The sequence below is a fragment of the Nerophis lumbriciformis genome, linkage group LG31 (genome assembly GCF_033978685.3).
Source record: "Nerophis lumbriciformis linkage group LG31, RoL_Nlum_v2.1, whole genome shotgun sequence".
NCBI lineage: Eukaryota > Metazoa > Chordata > Actinopteri > Syngnathiformes > Syngnathidae > Nerophis > Nerophis lumbriciformis.
The window spans coordinates 30,614,702-30,633,025 of NC_084578.2; the positions used below are offsets into that span (position 1 = coordinate 30,614,702).

The window sequence follows — 18,324 nt, forward strand, 5'->3', positions numbered from 1 at the left end:
GAAAGTATCCAGTAACAAACGTGTCCTAATCATGAGATTAATATCATTAATTATTGTGGTCACTAGGCCAAAAAACAATTACCATTCAATTTCATTTTAAAGACCACATAAATCCATTTTAGTTCAATTGGTGGGATTTTTTATATCTTTAATTATTCTCAGTTTGAGTAATTTCACTTGGTCAAACCTCTTTTTAACATTCCAAACTGCAAAATTATAAATAAAAATATATATATATATATATATATAAATATACATACATACATACAGGACTGTCTCAGAAAATTATAATATTGTGATAAAGTTTGTATTTTCTGTAATGCAATTAAAAAAACAAAAATGTCATACATTCTGGATTCATTACACAACTGAAATATTGCAAGCCTTTTATTATTTTTAATATTGCTGATTATGGCGTACAGCTTAAGAAAACTCAAAAATCCTATCTCAAAAAATTTGAATACTTTCTCAGACCAAGTAAAAAAAAAGATTTATAACAGCAAAACAAAATCAAACATTTGAAAATGTCAATTAATGCACTCAGTACTTGGTTGGGAATCGTTTTGCACAAATTACTGCATCAATGCGGCGTGGCATGGAGGCTATCAGCCTGTGGGATTGCTGAGGTGTTATGGATGCCCAGGATGCTTCAATAGCGGCCTTTAGCTCATTTGCATTATTGGGTCTGGTGTCTTTCAGCTTCTTCTTCACAATACCCCACACATTCTCTGAGGGGTTCAGGTCAGGGGAGTTGGCAGGCCAATCGAGGACAGTAATGCCATGGTCAGTACACCAGTTACTGGTGGTTTTGGCACTGTGGGCAGGTGCCAGATCATGCTGGAAAATGAAATCATCATCTCCATAGAGCTTTTCAACAGATGGAAGCATGTAGTGCTCTAAAATCTCTTGGTACACAGCTGCATTGACTCTGGACTTGATGAAACAAAGTGGACCAACACCAGCAGTTGACATGGATCCCCAAACCATTGCTGACTGTGGGAACTTCACACTGGATTTTAAGCAACTTGGATTTTGCTCCTCTCCAACCTTCCTCCAGACTCTAGCGCCTTGACTTCCAAATGAAATACAAAACTTGCTTTCGTCTGAAAACAGGACTCTGGACCACTCTGCAACTGTCCAGTGCTTCTTTTCCATAGCCCAAGTCAGACGCTTCTAGAGATTTTAGAGCACTACATGCTTCCGTCTGTTGAAAAGCTCTATGGAGATGATGATTTCATTTTCCAGCATGATCTGGCACCTGCCCACAGTGCCAAAACCACCAGTAACTGGTGTACTGACCATGGCATTACTGTCTTCGATTGGCCTGCCAACTCCCCTGACCTGAACCCCATAGAGAATTTGTGGGGTATTGTGAAGAAGAAGCTGAAAAACACCAGACCCAATAATGCAAATGAGCTAAAGGCCGCTATTGAAGCATCCTGGGCATCCATAACACCTCAGCAATGCCACAGGCTGATTGCCTCCATGCCACGCCGCATTGATGAAGTAATCTGTGCAAAATGATTCCCAACCAAGTACTGAGTGCATTAATTGACTTTTTCAAATGTTTGATTTTGTTTTGCTGTTATAAATCTTTTTTTTTTACTTTGTCTGAGAAAATATTCAAATTTTTTGAGATAGGATTTTTGAGTTTTCTTAAGCTGTATGCCATAATCAGCAATATTAAAATAATTAAAGGCTTGCAATATTTCAGTTGATGTGTAATGAATCCAGAATGTATGACATTTTTGTTTTTTCAATTGCATTACAGAAAATAAAGAACTTTATCACAATATTTTAATTTTCTGAGACAGTCCTGTGTGTGTGTGTGTGTGTGTGTGTGTGTGTGTGTGTGTGTGTGTGTGTGTGTGTGTGTGTGTGTGTGTGTGTGTGTGTGTGTGTGTGTGTGTGTGTGTGTGTGTGTGTGTGTGTGTGTGTGTGTGTGTGTGTGTGTGTGTGTGTGTGTGTGTGTGTATATATATACATATATATATATATATATATATATATATATATATATATATCTTAATAAGATTATCCAAAAAAAATAGTGCTCGATACCGTGGTAGAGCGCAATATATGTATATATATAATGTATTCATGCTGATTTTGTATTGGCGAATATTGTTGTTATCAGTGAATACTGAAAGCTCCAATATCAGTATCAGATCGGAAGTGAAAAGAAAAATAAGTTTTATTGGAACAACCCTAATAAAATGCAACAGTATTTAGAAGCTACAATATGTAGCAAAGTTGTGTTAGCTAGGTCTTCAAGACAAATTATTTTTGCATGAAAAAACAACATTCAAAACACGGCTTAAGTAAATTCTGAAAGTAGAATAGCCGTTTAATCGTCCATGGACTGTAGTAATGAAGTCTGTTTGCTGCTAGTTTACTAGCTACAGTGCAGCCCTGTTGGCTAGCTCGAATGACGAATGGAAACAACGTTCAAAACATGGTAATATTAACGTGGCATAGCAAAGGATTGAACACCTGTATAAAACACCAGTGTCATTACTAGGAAAAGAGACAATGATTATGATTACTTTTGTTGTGCAATCTGCTGCAGCCCTCTCATAACACTTGGTTGCAACTACTGTAAGTGTGCTTTGAACCACACTTGGTTTCGAGATCTATACTCTCCTTGGCACTTAGTCCTTCTTTTAAAGTTACAGGGGAACTGGGACACCACTTGAGTGCACACACGCATAATGTTTTATGACGTTACAGTCTCTATAAAGCCTTATTAGTGTCAAAGTAACAAGATCCAGTTCAAATACCAATCTTGACAGCAAACATTTCCGCATGATGATTTTAAGACTGTCAAAAAAAAGCGCGTTAATGGTGGGAACACATTTTTCTAATTGATTATTTTAAAGTTTATATAAGGTCCCAGGAACAGTCGGAAAAGACTGACGTGTCCTTGGGCTTAGGTACACTCTATTCTGTTTAATCTTGACAAAGTCGCCAAGAAACATCAATCGATCAAAATGTATTTTTATAGCCCTTCATCACAAGTGTCTCAAAGGGCTTCACAAACCACAACCACATCCTCGGATCTGAACCCACATCCGGGCAAGAAAAAAGCAATGAGAAACCGCAGATGTCCCCCCCGAGTGGGTACGGTTTACAATGTGAGAGTCTAGTCCAGGCCTGGGCAATTATTTTGCCTCAGGGGCCAAATTTAGAGAAAAAAATGTGTCTGGAGGCCGGTATATCTATTTTTAGGAACACTAATACAAAACCTCACAATGTCTGAATGCTAAAAACGTTATGACAGACCACCTTAAAAGCGGAATGGAATTAAACATTTTTTTACTGAATGAGACACCTAGAATGTGCATGAAAATACAGAATACAGGAAGTACAATATTAACAATGAACGATAAAACACTGAATATTGACAGCATATAAACGTGACACCCCCTCTTACAAATTTTACAATCAAGCAAAATATGAACGCGGAGGGTAAACAAAACCCACCTATAATCTGATATATCTGATATACCACTAAGCTTTAGAACTTTGTTGTAAAAATCTCCTTCTGCGTCTGTCCTTGACACCCGCATTTCAGGCTGGCCGCTCTGGAAACACTCTGTGGAAACGCTCTTCACCCACACTGCATGGTGCCTCGTCTGATCTGCTGTGACTTAGATGACCATATTAACTTGTATATCATGCAAAAGCGCAGATTCCAGCCATTGAAATACTTTGTATAGTTCAAGACTTACGGTAATTGGAAAACATCACTGCACATCATGGTGGTGGCTACAGTTTCCATCTTGAAGAAATAAAAAAATGATTTGGGAATGTCCGTCGGGCCAGATTGAATAGCTTAACGGGCCTCATGCGGCCCCTGGGCTTTAATTTGCCCAGGTCTGTTCTAGTCCATAGGGAGGTCAGCAGTGGATCCTCTTGCATGTAGACAAGTCTCAGCGCAGAGACGTCACCAACTGATGCACAGAGGAGTTGTCCATCCTCCCTGGAAACTGATCTGTGGCCACCTGATAACCTCCCCACGCAGGATAGGGGGGCAGAGCAAAAAAGAGAAGCGGCAGCAGGTCAACTGGTCTACAAAGGGGTCTATTTAACGGCTAGTGTGTATAAATTAGTTTTAAGATGGGACTTAAATGCTTCTATTGAGGTAGCATCTCTAACTGTTATCGGCAGGGCATTCCAGAGTACTGGAGCCCCAATAGAAAACACTGTATATAGCACATTTAAACAACAAAAATGTTTCCAAAGTGCTGCACAACAATATTAAAAACAATATTCAAATATTATCCTTAGCTCCACCAATGACTGAATAAAAACAAAAAATAAATTAATATAAAAATAAATATGATTAAAAACTATGTTAAAGGGTAAAACCAATTAAAACAGTAAATAGAAATCAAAATGTAAAAAAAACACAGGGGACAACAGAGGACCACACAACTCACGTAGTGTTAAAAGCCAAAGAATAAAAGTGGATCTTAAGACGAGACTTAAAACACTCCACTGTGGGAGCAGTTTGAACATGGAGGTGCAGAGTGTTCCAGAGCTTTGGGCCGACCACAGAGAAGGCCCTGTCTCCCCTGGTTTTAAGTCTGGTCTTGGAACAATGGTAGTTTTGAAAAACACCAACCTATTTATTATTAACCGTCCTTTAGCTGTTTTAAAGTTGAAGTGAAGTTTTAATAGTTTTTAGTGACATTTAGTGGCCACAAGAATTCATTTAGTTAAGATCATGACGCAGTAAGTTGAATGATGCGGACACGATTGTTACTGGATACTTTCTAATACGCTTCTGCCTTGGAGACTCTGTATAAATGGGTTGTACTTGTATAGCACTTTTCTACCTTCAAGGTACTCAAAGCGCTTTGACACTACTTCCACATTTACCCATTCACACACACATTCACACACTGATGGAGGGAGCTGCCATGCAAGGCGCTAACCAGCAGCCATCAGGAGCAAGGGTGAAGTGTCTTGCTCAGGACACAACGGACATGACGAGGTTGGTACTAGGTGGGGATTGAACCAGTGACCCTCGGGTCGCGCACGGCCACTCTTCCACTGCGCCACGCCGTCCCCGTATGTGTAATATGAAACTATAACTATGTGATACTTTTTTATGTTGACACATGCTGTTTTAGATTGGAATATTGTTCAATTAAGGACACTTACTGCGTATGTCTAGCTTGTGGGCTGTTGTGTGCTTAGCTGTTGTGTAGCTGCAAGCTCCCAGTAGCCTATCACTTACGATGTTTACTTTTTGTAAATGACTTGACTAAAATACAAGAAAAGACCAACCTTGTGTGTTTATTGAAGGACATTTAGATGTTAACTGGCTGTCCAGCTTTGTACAAGTAAAAATGTGCCCCAAGACTGCTTTTACCCGATATACTGTACAGCAATCTGATACTTGTTTTTCCGCTGATATCAAACCAAGACACCATTAGACTGATGGGCTTCTTTTTTTCTTTTTTTTTTAACTCAAAGCAATCATTATGTGCACATGGTTTTATTGAACTGCATTGCAGAATGTGCATAAAGTCGGACATGCTATTTTATGATCATGGTCACTAGTGTTAGTAATTGGCGCCTCTCTGACTGCGCTTATTATGGCTTTTTGTGCCATTAAGTGATTGATGAGAGAAAATATAGTTCCGTGAGCCGAACATTATGGTTGTAATCGACCAGTATGATGAAGTCAATATTTCACAGTAAGCGAAGAAGACATATTGGGCATGGAGTATTTCTTGTAAGTAATAATTCTCATCTACATCATGTAAAATGAATTACATCACTCAGCCTGTTTGTGTTTTCCAGCAACACAACCCAACACTTTAACCTTTGTGTTGACAATATTTTTAGGATTAGCCCGCCCACAAAGATGAATTCACTGGACCCAATGTTAGTGTTGATCTGTTTGCGGTGCAGCTCAGGTTAGGGTGTAGTGCTTGACACACAGTTAGGTGTTTGCAGGTTTGATTCTCAATGAGCTAGCATTTCATTCACAACATTGTGTGAATAACAGCACGTAAAAGCCGCTTAGTTTTGTTATGGGTCGAAAAATGACACTAGAGAGAATTACCATAATTTCTGGGCTAGAGGGCACTTTGGTATATAAGCCACACCCACAAAATTTGAGAAGAAGTACATATTTTTACATATACTAGCTGCACCGGACCATAAGCCTCAGATATTGTATATACCAGTACGAAAGATTTTGTAAATATTTATTTACGTACTCTGTTTTAAAACTTGCTTGTCAAACGGCAGTAAAACGGCTGATCAAACAAAACAGAAGTCATCTTCATGAACACAGTCAATAACTCCACGGTGACGCTTCAGTGAATGTACGAAACTGAAACAATACAAAAAGAATTCCGTTTTAGGTTAATAATACGAACAAAGTCACTTGTGAACGTCTTAGCATTTCGCTAATGCTAACAACACTAGCTTGATTACATTACGATAGCACGTACAAATATGCGTGAAAACACTCCTACAGACATCATAGGACAGTTTAGTGCAAAGGTCCCCAAACTACGGCCGGATCCGGCCCGCCAGCGTCCAAAATCCGGCCCACAGGAAATCCCATGTGTGTGTGTGTATATATGTATATTTATATATATATATGTGTATATATGTATATATATATATATATAGAGAGAGAGAGAGCCACATTTTTTTAACCCAATGCGGCCCCCGGGTCAAAAATTTAGGGGACCCCTGGTTGAGTGAACATGAATTGTTTTTGGTTAGATTGTAAAATCTACAAATGTTGCTTGGAGTGATGAATGAAGAATTATTTCGAGCAGAAACGCTATGGACGAACAGTAGGCGAAACTGGATATACTTCCGGTTCAAGGCACAAAACAGGAAGTACAGGCCTGCCAATATTATCGTCCGATAAATGCTTTAAAATGTAATATCGGAAATTATCGGTATCGGTTTCAAAAAGTAAAATTTATGACTTTTTATAACGCCGCTGTACGGAACGGTACATATCCGGTAAAACACGGACGTAGGGAGAAGTACAGAGCAGTTGGGTCTCCCAGTCAGCAGCCCCTCCCTTCTCCCCTCTCCCCTTTCTCCTCTCCCCTCTCCCACACACAACACAGGAGTTGACGACTGCAGCATGAGAGGTTTACTGGCGACGCTTGATGACCTCATCAAACTGCTGCGAGCGCAGCATAACAACAACAAGAGTGTGTTGTTGCCGGTGCTGTAGCCAGGCTAACAAGCGAGTTCGCTCAGTGACTGACTAGCGACACCATGTCTATGGTTTGGGATTATTTGAAAGTGTCTCTGACGGATAAAAAACTGGCAATTTGCAATGACTGCAAAAAGTTGGTTATGCAAGGAGGAACCAAGACTTCTTCCTTTAATACGAGCAATTTGATCTCCCACCTCTTCAAGAATCATAAGGAGATACACGATGAACACAAGCGGAAGATGGATGAAAAGCAAACACCAAAAAAAAGTAGTACCGCACAGTTGTCGCTTAAAGACTCAGCCGAGAAAAAACAAAACTTCCATAAAAAACCACCCCAAGGCGAAAGCCCACGTTGTGGTCAGGGACAACGCACGACGGTGGAGTTTGGTGTGGCTAGTCTGCCCTGCATGGCGCACACTTTGCAGCTTGCAGTGAACGGAGGTCCCCTGTCTCAACGCAGCATTTCAGAAGCTCTGACTGACTGCTAGGCCACTTCAAGCACTCACCACTAGCTTGCAGCACATTTGTGTTACTCATACACATACGTTAGAGCAGGGCGGATTGAGCCCAGTTTATAATTTCCTGTTATACAGTATGCCAGACAGTCTTGCACTAAATGAGGACTATGTTATTGTGTACTTTATTACTCTAGTATACTCTAGACTGAAGCTGTGTGCCTTCATTGTTTTTGTAGCTGTTGTTTAGAGGCATGTTTAAAAAAAATAATGCACTTTGTGAAAGTCAAAGTATAGTATTTCCCATAGTTGTAGTGGGTATCAGGATTATCTCAGGGAGAGCATGTCCCAAATTCCAAGCTGCTGTTTTGAGGCATGTTAAAAAAAATAATGCACTTTTTGACTTCAATAATAAATATGGCAGTGCCATGTTGACATTTTTTTTCATAACTTGAGTTGAAGTTGTTCTCTTATTTTGGAAAACCTTGTTATATTGTTTAATGCATGGGTGTCAAACTCTGGCCCGCCGTGTAATTTCATTTGGCCCTTGAAGCGATATCAAATTAACACTAAAGCTGGCCCGCCGATCCTCCCGGGAGTCTTCCAAACGCCAGCCAGCCAGCCCAACGAGTGCTGGCCCAGTCACATAACATGTGCGGCTTCTGCACGCACACACATTAGAATGCAACGCATACTTCATCAACAGCGATACAGGTTACACAGAGGGTAGCCGAATAAAAAACTTTAACACTGTTAGAAATATATGCCACACTGTGAATCCACACCAAACCAGAATCCTTTGCAGGGACGGCGTGGCGCAGTGGAAGAATGGCCGTGCGTGACCCGAGGGTCCCTGGTTCAATCCCCACCTAGTACCAACCTCGTCATGTCTGTTGTGTCCTGAGCAAGACACTTCACACTTCACCCTTGCTCCTGATGGGTGCTGGTTAGCGCCTTGCATGGCAGCTCCCTCCATCAGTATGTGTGAATGTGTGTGTGAATGGGTAAATGTGGAAGTAGTGTCAAAGCGCTTTGAGTACCTTGAAGGTAGAAAAGCGCTATACAAGTACAGCATTTATTTATTTATTTAGCACTAACTCTTCCGAGACGCTACAAGGTGTGTGTGTGTGGGGGGGAAGTTTGGTGGTAGCGGGGTTGTATTTTGTAGCGTCCCGGAAAATTTAGTGCTGCAAAGGATTCTGGGTATTTGTTCTGTTGTGTTTATGCTGTGTTATGGTGCGAATGTTCTCCCAAAATGTGTTTGTCATTCTTGTTTGTTGTGGAATTTACAGTGTGGCGTATATTTCTAACAGTGTTAAAGTTTTTTTATACTTGCACCCTCAGTGTAACCTGTATCGCTGTTGATCAAGTATGCCTCGTGTGTGCATACAGAAGCCGCACATATCTTGTGACTGGGTCTGAACGATGTTAGAATGGATGAAAAGCGGACGTGACGATAGCTCGTAGAGTACGTTAAAGGTTCATTTGTTCAACCTTGGCCCGCGACTTTGTTCAGTTTTAAATTTTGGCCCACTCTGTATTTGAGTTTGACACCCTTGGTTTAATGCATCCAGCGGGGCATCGCAACAAAATTAGGCATAATAATGTGTTAATTCCACGACTGTATATATCGATATCGGTTGATATCAGAATCGGTAATTTAGAGTTGGACAATATCGGCAAAAAAGCCATTATCGGACATCTCTAGTTGCGGTTAATAGTATTCTATTTGTCGTTATGTATGCTTTCTGAATAAATGATGTGATAATGTTCATCAGTCAATTTATTGGTGTTAATTTTCAATCTATCAAGATAAGAAAATAATATCAAAATCAAATTACAGGATTTTATTCATGTAGTTTGCTCACTTCCCCTCGACTGGTGCACTAATACCATTTTTTTTATTTTACATTTGTAGCATCATCTACAAAGATACAAAGAATTGCTATTGCGACATCTAGTGGACACATTTAAAACAGCAGATTCTTTCATTCAAAAATTTCGGATCATTTTTAAACTTGGCAAACTCAACCCGCGGGCCGGATAAAACCTGTTCCCGGGCCTGATCCGGCCCACGGGCCGTAAGTTTGACACCCCTGTGTTAGATGGATGGATTAGTGGCAGGCGTGGTTGCCTTAATGGTAACAGGAAATCCCGGAGACGGGTGTGACGAAGGATCTCTTGGGGCAGGGGGTCATTAAAGCTTTCTAATGTATGAAAAGGACATCTTGTCATTAGGAAGAATGCTGGCACTGGACAAGATCCCTGAAGACATCTGAGAGAATGATTTTCCTTCCCCGACATGAACTGTTCAAGACAGAAAATGCATAGCAAACATTCTGCTTCACAAAGCTCTATTTTTGATGGGTTTCATCCTAAAATACGGTCAGTGAATCTGTCCTTGTGTAATCCAATCCTAAAGTAGGCCAAAAACGACATGACTTGCACTTCTAGCACGCCTCAAACTCCTCCCTGCTCCCTGCTCCCGTCATTGTGAACTACAGAGTCTCCTGAAAGTCTGGAGACAGATCACGTGCTGTGTGTAGGGCAGTGTTTTTCAACCTTTTTTTGAGGCAAGGCACATTTTTTTTCATGAAAAAATCCGGAGGCACGACACCAGCAGAAAACGTTAAAAAATTCAACTCCACCAGGTCGTCATGCCTTATTTTGTTGGTGTTTTCTTTAGTTCTTGTCTTGCGCTGTTATTTTGGTGGCCCTTCCTGTTTTGTTGATGTTTTCCTGTAGCAGTTTTATGTCTTCCTTTGAGCGCTATTCCCCACACCTGCTTTGTGTTAGCAAGCACACTGCAAAAACTCAAATCTAATAAGATTAAATATCTCAAATGAAATATGATATTTGCTTATTTTCTGTCTGATAAGATCATTCTTCTCACTAAGCAGATTTTATGTTAGAGTGTTTTACTTGTTTTAAGGGTTTTGGTCCTAAATGATCTCAGTAAGATATTGCCGCTTGTTGCTCAGATTTTATGACCTATATTGAGTAAAATATGCTTGTAAATTGGAATATCAACTGATGCAAAGCTGTGTCATCAACACTCACAAGTATAAAACTACTTTTTTAAAGTAATCATTTCTAATTTCAAGCATGAAAAAAAAAATCATGACTTTGCCACAATTGTGTCTCATATTAAAACAGATGACAGCCAAATGGATTTTGCTGTTTTATTTTTAATGAAACAAGACAAAATACGTACTCATATAGTAGTACAGTTGTTATTAGTGAGAATATACTTATTTTAGGGTATTTTTGGGTTCATTGAGGTTAGCTAATTTTACTTGTTTTGGAAAGTCTTGACAAGCCAAATGTTATTGTTCTATTGGCAGATAATTTTGCTTACCGTATTTTCCGCACTATAAGGCGCACCGGATTATTAGCCGCACCTTCAATGAATGGCATATTTCATAACTTTGTCCACCAATAAGCCGCCCCGGACTATAAGCCGCGCCTACGCTGCGCTAAAGGGAATGTCAAAAAAACAGTCAGATAGGTCAGTCAAACTTTAATAATATATTAAAAACCAGCGTTCTAACAACTCTGTTCACTCCCAAAATGTACGCAAATGTGCAATCACAAACATAGTAAAATTCAAAATAGTGCAGAGCAATAGCAACATAATGTTGCTCGAACGTTAATGTCACAACACACAAAATAAACATAGCGCTCACTTTCTGAAGTTATTCTTCATTCGTAAATCCTTCGTCTTCGGTGTCCGAAGTGAAAAGTTGGGCAAATTTACGATCCACTGGCAGATGTTGGCGTCGTCTGGCGCTGCCTCCTCGTCTTAGTGAAGGTGTGTTCGCCTTCTGTCATCCATTGTTCCCACGCAGTTAGCAGTCTAGCTTCGAATGCCCTGTTGACACCAATATCTAGCGGCTGGAGGTCTTTTGTCAATCCACCCGGAATGACGGCGAGTATTGAATTAAGCGCGTAAGCGTGTCTCTCAATGTGCTGTTATGAGCTAGCAAATATAACAACTACACTACCCAGCATGCAACGATAGTTACGAGCATGCGCGGTAGCCCTGAGAAGCGTTGTTGTATGCTGGGAGTTAGAATGTGGTTATGAGCACGCTGTGAGTAAACGTTGAGAACTCAGTTAACACGCCTCGTCTGCATTATTTATAATTAGACAGACAACACACTTAATAGGAGCCATTTTGGGGTCTTTACATAAACACACAAATGGAAATGAAACGTCACATATCCCAGCATGCACCGCGTGCTTCTTCTACGGGGAAAAAAGATGGCGGCTGTTTACCGTAGTTGCGAGACCTAAACTTTATGAAAATGAATCTTAATATTAACCCATATATAAAGCGCACCGGGTTATAAGGCGCACTGTCAGCTTTTGAGAAAATTTGTGGTTTTTAGGTGCGCCTTATAGTGCGGAAAATACGGTAGTTAAAATAAAATACCCCTAATTTTTGTATTTTTTATTTTTGTTTTTGAACACTGACTTTTTGCAGTGCAAGACTATTTAAGTTGTTGCTATTTGTCTTTGTGGGTATATTGTTGATTGTCATGTCATGTACGGATGGATGTACTCTGTGGACGCCGTCTCTGCTCCTCACGCTGTAAGTCTTTGCTGTCATCCAGCATTCTGTTTCTGTTTACTTTGTATCCAGTTCAGTTTTACTTTCGTTTTGCATAGCCATCCCTAAGCTTTAATGCCTTTTCCTTTCCCATTTGTTCATTTTTGGTTTAAGCGTTGCGTACCTTTTTACATTTTGCATATTGGGTTCACGACAAACCATACTTGCCAACCTTGAGACCTCCGATTTCGGGAGGTGGGGGGTGGGGGCGTGGGGCAGGGCGTGGTTGGGGGCGTGGTTAAGAGGGGAGGAGTATATTGACAGCTAGAATTCACCAAGTCAGGTATTTCATACACACATATATATATATATATATATATATATATATATATATATATATATATATATATATATATATATATATATATATATATATATATATATTTCTACATCCTGAAAATGTGCAAACAAAACTGTGTTTAGATAATTGATACTTCAAACTTGCATAAATAAATCTTAAGGAATATAACATAACTTGGCTTCTGAGAGCTTCAAAATGTAATGAATAAAATGCTAAAGTTGTTGATAAACAAGCAATTATTTTAATAATTAAATATGGTCATTTTAAATGAATTATTATGGTCATTTAAAATTAATTATTTCAAATATGTTTATTTTAATGTATAATTATAATGCCTTGATGTAATAAGGAGTCAGAAAAAATACAAAAAAAATACAATTAATTTGGATGTTTTTAGCAAAATATAGTAAACGTTTATTTCGTTTTTTTTTGTTTTTTTTAATTAATAAATATATTTATTTTTAGGTACGATAAACATAATAATACAATTTATCTCTAGTCTGGATGATTTATTTCTTGTCACCCTGTTGTCCTCCCGTTGTGAAAAAAGGCTGTCCTCACTCAGGTCCGCATGGAGCTGGAGGGGGCGTGGCCTCCAGCTCCGGCTGAAAATCGGGAGATTTTCGGGAGAATATTTGTCCCGGGAGGTTTTCGGGAGATGTGCTTAATTTCGGGAGTCTCCCGGAAAATTCGGGAGGGTTGGCAAGTATGCGACAAACTGTCCTCATCTCACCCAACACATTCTGACTTTAACAAAGCAATGAACTCCCTGCTGCCACCTACTGATGTGGAGTATTACATGGTTACCCTGCCGAGCTCTACACAGCACAGACAATAAAGGAACGGCACTCGGCACATTATTTGCAGATTATAATTATTAATTTGGCCCTGTGATGAGGTGGCGACTTGTCCAGGGTGTACGCCGCCTTCCGCCCGATTGTAGCTGAGATAGGCTCCAGCGCCCCCCGCGACCCTGAAGGGAATAAGCGGTAGAAAATGGATGGATGGCTGGAATTATTAATTTGCAAAAAATATTTTTTTGACCAATTAGGTGAAGTTGCATCATTTCCCACAGCACACCAGACAATATCTCGCACAGTGGTTGAAAAACACTGCTCTAGACAGCACCGACACTCAACTACGGCACATTATTTGCAGATTACAATTACTGGTGTGCAAAAAATGTTTTTAACCCAATTAGGCGAAATGACATCATCTCCCATGGCACACCAGACTGTATCTCACGACACACTTGTGTGCCACGGCACAGTGGTTGAAAAACACTGGTCTAGGGCCTCTCCACCCGTTGTGTGTGTGAAGAAGCTGGTGTAAAATGTCAATTAGTGAGTGAAATTTGACCGCAAGTGTATTCCTAGCCCTTTCCTGCCTCGTCACTGATAATAATATAATGTCAAATTTCTCCCGATATTGTTACTGTCCCCCATGGCTGGTCAGGATGGTACTGGGTACCGGGTTGGAGCCGTGTAAGGAGGGTTTGCAAATTGACAGATAAATGTGGTATTTTTCACCAAAACATAAATTACTGAACAATTTGTTTCCCACGTTTTAGTACAAACCATGCATCAAATTAAACCCAGATTTGATCAAAAACAATTCACATAAATTAGTGGCAGAAATATGAAATTCTGCTTAGAACACCAATTTAGCCAGGCAAATATATACATGACAATTATAAAAATGTAAATATTAGCGATGCGGGATATAATAACGATACAGGTAACTTCCTCTTTCTCAAGATTAATACCAACAACTTATATCTATTATTTTCTAAATGTAGGTTTAACTGTATTTTGTGCACTTTTCTTAGCGGCTGACCCACTTTGTAGGCTTTTCAAGTGGCTGAAAGTCATGTTTTTTTCCCCCTCCTCATGGAATGTTTGCAGAACATTTGGTGCAAACCGCACGCCAAATATCTTCCTCTGAAACAGTGAAGAAGTCCTACACCGTCATCACCATGTTTGTTTACAATGAACATGACAGCGCGGCACAAGTAGGCAAAAAGGAGCGTTTGATATACTCACCCTAACCCACCCACAGCACAGCATGGGTCATTTTGCCTCATTGGAGCGTTTATTACCGGTATGATGTCATAATCCCTCTAATCAACCCTAGTTAAATACAGGATGGAGTTTACAATTACAATTGCAAAATAAACCCAGGGATTCAGGTGAACTTTTGGGGTATACAGTAGGGAATGGCCCCATTCCTGGGTGGATCTCACGTGAGACAAAGGTTGGGGGCTAATCATTTTGCAATGCAGTCTGCTGAAAATGATGGAAAGCGCCACTCTACATAGCAACTGACGCTGTGGTCAAAGTTGGAATTGCCACAAAACACATTTTAAGATATTCAACACTCTACTGGCGTCTAAAGTGGATAGTGCACCTCCCCAATTCATCACGTTTCATGTGTCAGGCAAATGGGGCCATATGAATCCTCTTCCTACTGTACTTACATACTTTAGAACAAAACAAATACATCACTTGATCATGCACACACTGATATACATCAAAACAATACTAGTTTATAACCCGCAAGATATGCTGAATGACTTCCTGTTGCATTAAATAGTATTGTTTTGATGTATATAGGCGTTTATTTTATACTGTGTAGTTAAAGTTAAAGTACCACTGATAGTCACACACACACTAGGTGTGGTGAAATTACCCTCTGCATTTGACCCATCTCCTTGTTCCACCCCCTGGGAGGTGAGGGGAGCAGTGAGCAGCAGCGGTGGCCACACTCGGGAATACTTTTGGTGATTTAACCCCCAATTCCAACCCTTGAGTGCCAAGCAAGGAGGTAATGGGTCCCATTTTTTTATAGTCTTTGCTTTATTAATTATTCATGAATTGATTAGTACATTTAATTAGATGAATTTTTTGCATGTTTTTTTATTTAGTTCGAACGCACCAATATAAATTATTTTTCTTTCTTCACAGTTGTGTTTTTTGGAGGTATTTGGTAAGGTTTGACCGTTGAGAATATTCGTGTACATGTTAAACTAACACAGTATTATAGATTGTGTAAGCGTGTCAATTATTTGCGTTTTTTTCGCCATTTTTGTGGGCTGCTTGAGAACATAATCCTGCAAAAAGCGGATAATTAGTGAGTTATTCCCAAGTGTTTGCTGTTACGCGCCTATTTATAATTTATTTTTTACATTATTTATTTTTGAATAACTACTTTATTAATTATTCGTGAATTGATTAACACATTTAATTAGACTCATTTTTTAAAAATAATTTACGCATCGTTTTTTATTTAGTTCGAAAGCACCAATATAAATATTTTTTCTTTAAAATAGATTAAAAAAACATTCCTGACATACTGTCAGTGTATCATTGGAGGAGTGTGGACACAGAAGAAGCACAAGCTTATATTTGTATATTTACCTGTTCAGTGGTTCTCAAACTTTTTTCACCAAGTACAACGGCGGAAAAAACATGTCTCTCCAAGTCATACTTGCCAACCCTCCCGATTTTCCCAGTGCCCCTCCCGAAAATCTCCCGGGGCAACCATTCTCCCGAATTTCTCCCGATTTCCACCCGGCCAACAATATTGGGGACGTGCCTTAAAGGCACTGCCTTCAGCGTCCTCTCCAACCTGTCGTAACGTCCGCTTTTTCTCCATACAAACAGCGTGCCGGCCCAGTCACATAATATATGTGGCTTTTACACACACATAAGCGAATGCATTTCATACTTGGTCAACAGCCATACAGGTCACACTGAGGGTGGCCGTATAAACAACTTTAACACTGTTACAAATATGCGCCACACTGTGAACCCACGCCAAACAAGAATGACAAACACATTTCGGGAGAACATCCGCACCGTAACACAACAGAACAAATACCCAGAACCCCTTGCAGCACTAACTCTGGGACGCTACAATATACAGCCCCCCGCTACAACCAAACCCCGCCCCAGCCTCCTATCTCCCGAATTCGGAGGTCTCAAGGTTGGCAAGTATGCTCCAAGTACCACCATAATGACCAACATTAATATACAGTAGCGTAGTAGGCCTAAGTGTACATTAAAAACACCAGAGGGTTTATTTAACACGTATATTTAATATTTTGGCCACTTTAACATTTATACACACAGTTTGAACAGTAACACTGTGTTTTAAAACGTAATTAAGTGAGATGGAGCTCGTGTGCCACAGTTTGAGAATCCCTGACGTAGTTTGTAATGAAGGATTCTCTGTATGTATAGTATACGCGTGTGTAATATATCCAGACTCTAGGGACAAGGTGTAGAAATGCACTCATTAATAAGGGGGAACGTCTTATATTTGAGTTCATAAGTCCTACAGTGGTACAGGGGTTAGTACAAGTGCCTCACAATACGAAGGTCCTGGGTTCGATCCTTAGCTCGGGATCTTTCTGTGTGGAGTTTGCATGTTCTCCCCGTGAGTCCCCGGGAATCATTTATGGTGATGTGAATGTTGTCTGTCTATCTGTGTTGGCCCTGCGATGAGGTGGCAACTTGTCCAGGGTGTGCCCCGCCTTCCGCCCGAATGTGGCCTGGATAGGCTCCAGCACCCCCCGCCACCCCATAAGGGGACAAGCGGTAGAAAATGGATGGATGGAAGTCCTCTTTGTTTGTTTGCTTCCTGGTTGATGGAGGCTCCAGTTCTTCCTTCCTTTGCAACTTTTAAACATCGTGAGGGGACGAACTTCCAGAGTGGGTGCAACAAAGAAAAATGCGCCGTAAATTCCCCGTGTCTGCACATTTATCCAGAGCCTCACCAACACGATGGACTCCCGCCGGGAAGGAAGACGGCGCTCACGGCACGTCGCACTCGATGTAGGGGATGTCGCTGTAGCGGCGGTCCACCTCCACCCACTGCTGCACAGCCCGGGTCATGATCTCCTCCGAGAGCTTCTGGGCGTAGTCCAGCAGCGCCGGGTCGACCCCAGGAGAACTTATTTCCACCAGGCCCGACTCCGAACGCACCAAGTGGGCCTTATCCCCCCTCGTCCTCCTCCCGTCCTGCTCGGCGTAGCTGCCCCCCTTGGATTTGACGCACCCCATCCTCTGGAGGATCCCGCCTGGTCGGTTCAGTCGCGGTTCATCATTCGGACTCTTTTCCATCCACGTCCGGCCATGACGGTGTCCACGTATCGCGCGACGGACAGGCTCAGGACGCCCATGCCGGTGTGAGTCCGCTTGCCACGCGACCCGTCGTCCCGCTCCTTTCTTTTGCTGCACGTGGAAGAAAAAGTGCATTATGGGACATCCTTAGAAGAGGCAGAAGAGGAGAAGTGTGGCAGCAGCTGCATGACCCCATCTCCTGCTTTTTCACTTTGATGGCTCAGTCCCGTGGCCTATTTTACCTTGCGTGGCACACAAATCTGCTCTGTTCCACTAACGCAGCCCCGAGTCATGCGCGCTTCATTCATCATAAACACCTCCTCCATTGCTGGAAAGTACACGATACTTACTTTGAAGGGCGGGGGACGTCCGTGTCTTCTCCATCTCGTGGAATAATAAGCTTCTTTAAATCTGAGTCCTCTCCTCTTAAAACCTGAGAATAAACGCCAATGAATCCACAGCAGCATGCATGCTTGACACGAGACGCAGGGAATACACACGCAGGGTTGGTGATAGAAGAGTTTTCTAGAAAAGAGAAAGCCACAACATCCGTCCGCTGCTCGCGAAACGTCAACACGAGCGGCAGCACGAAGCACGCGTGTGCAGACGGCGCCCTGACCACAGCG

General features: G+C 41.0%; 1 protein-coding gene across 3 annotated transcripts; it reads right to left on the reverse strand.

Annotated features, from left to right (window-relative positions):
- Positions 1–16,651: 16,651 nt before the first annotated feature.
- lg31h2orf88 (linkage group 31 C2orf88 homolog) lies at positions 16,652–18,324 on the reverse strand. Of its 3 annotated transcripts, none has more exons than XM_072912011.1 (3): positions 18,049–18,324; positions 17,751–17,809; positions 16,652–17,705 (listed from the first exon to the last, which is right to left on the reverse strand). In XM_072912011.1, the coding sequence occupies exons 1-3, from the start codon at positions 18,163–18,165 to the stop codon at positions 17,390–17,392; spliced, it is 492 nt and encodes a 163-aa protein (XP_072768112.1). In that variant the 5' UTR covers positions 18,166–18,324; the 3' UTR covers positions 16,652–17,389. The 3 variants fall into 3 exon arrangements, with proteins under 3 accessions (XP_072768112.1, XP_061782433.1, XP_061782431.1); XM_061926449.1 differs by having other exon boundaries at positions 16,652–17,809; positions 18,049–18,131; positions 18,199–18,296; XM_061926447.2 differs by having other exon boundaries at positions 16,652–17,809; positions 18,049–18,321.

Coding starts and splice junctions, on each gene's coding strand:
- lg31h2orf88 (XM_061926447.2), bottom strand. CDS start 18,165: ATGCTGCTGTGGATTCATTGGCGTTTATTCTCAGGTTTTAAGAGGAGA. Junction 17,810..18,048: donor GACGTCCCCCGCCCTTCAAA/GTAAGTATCGTG, acceptor TTCCACGTGCAG/CAAAAGAAAGGAGCGGGACG.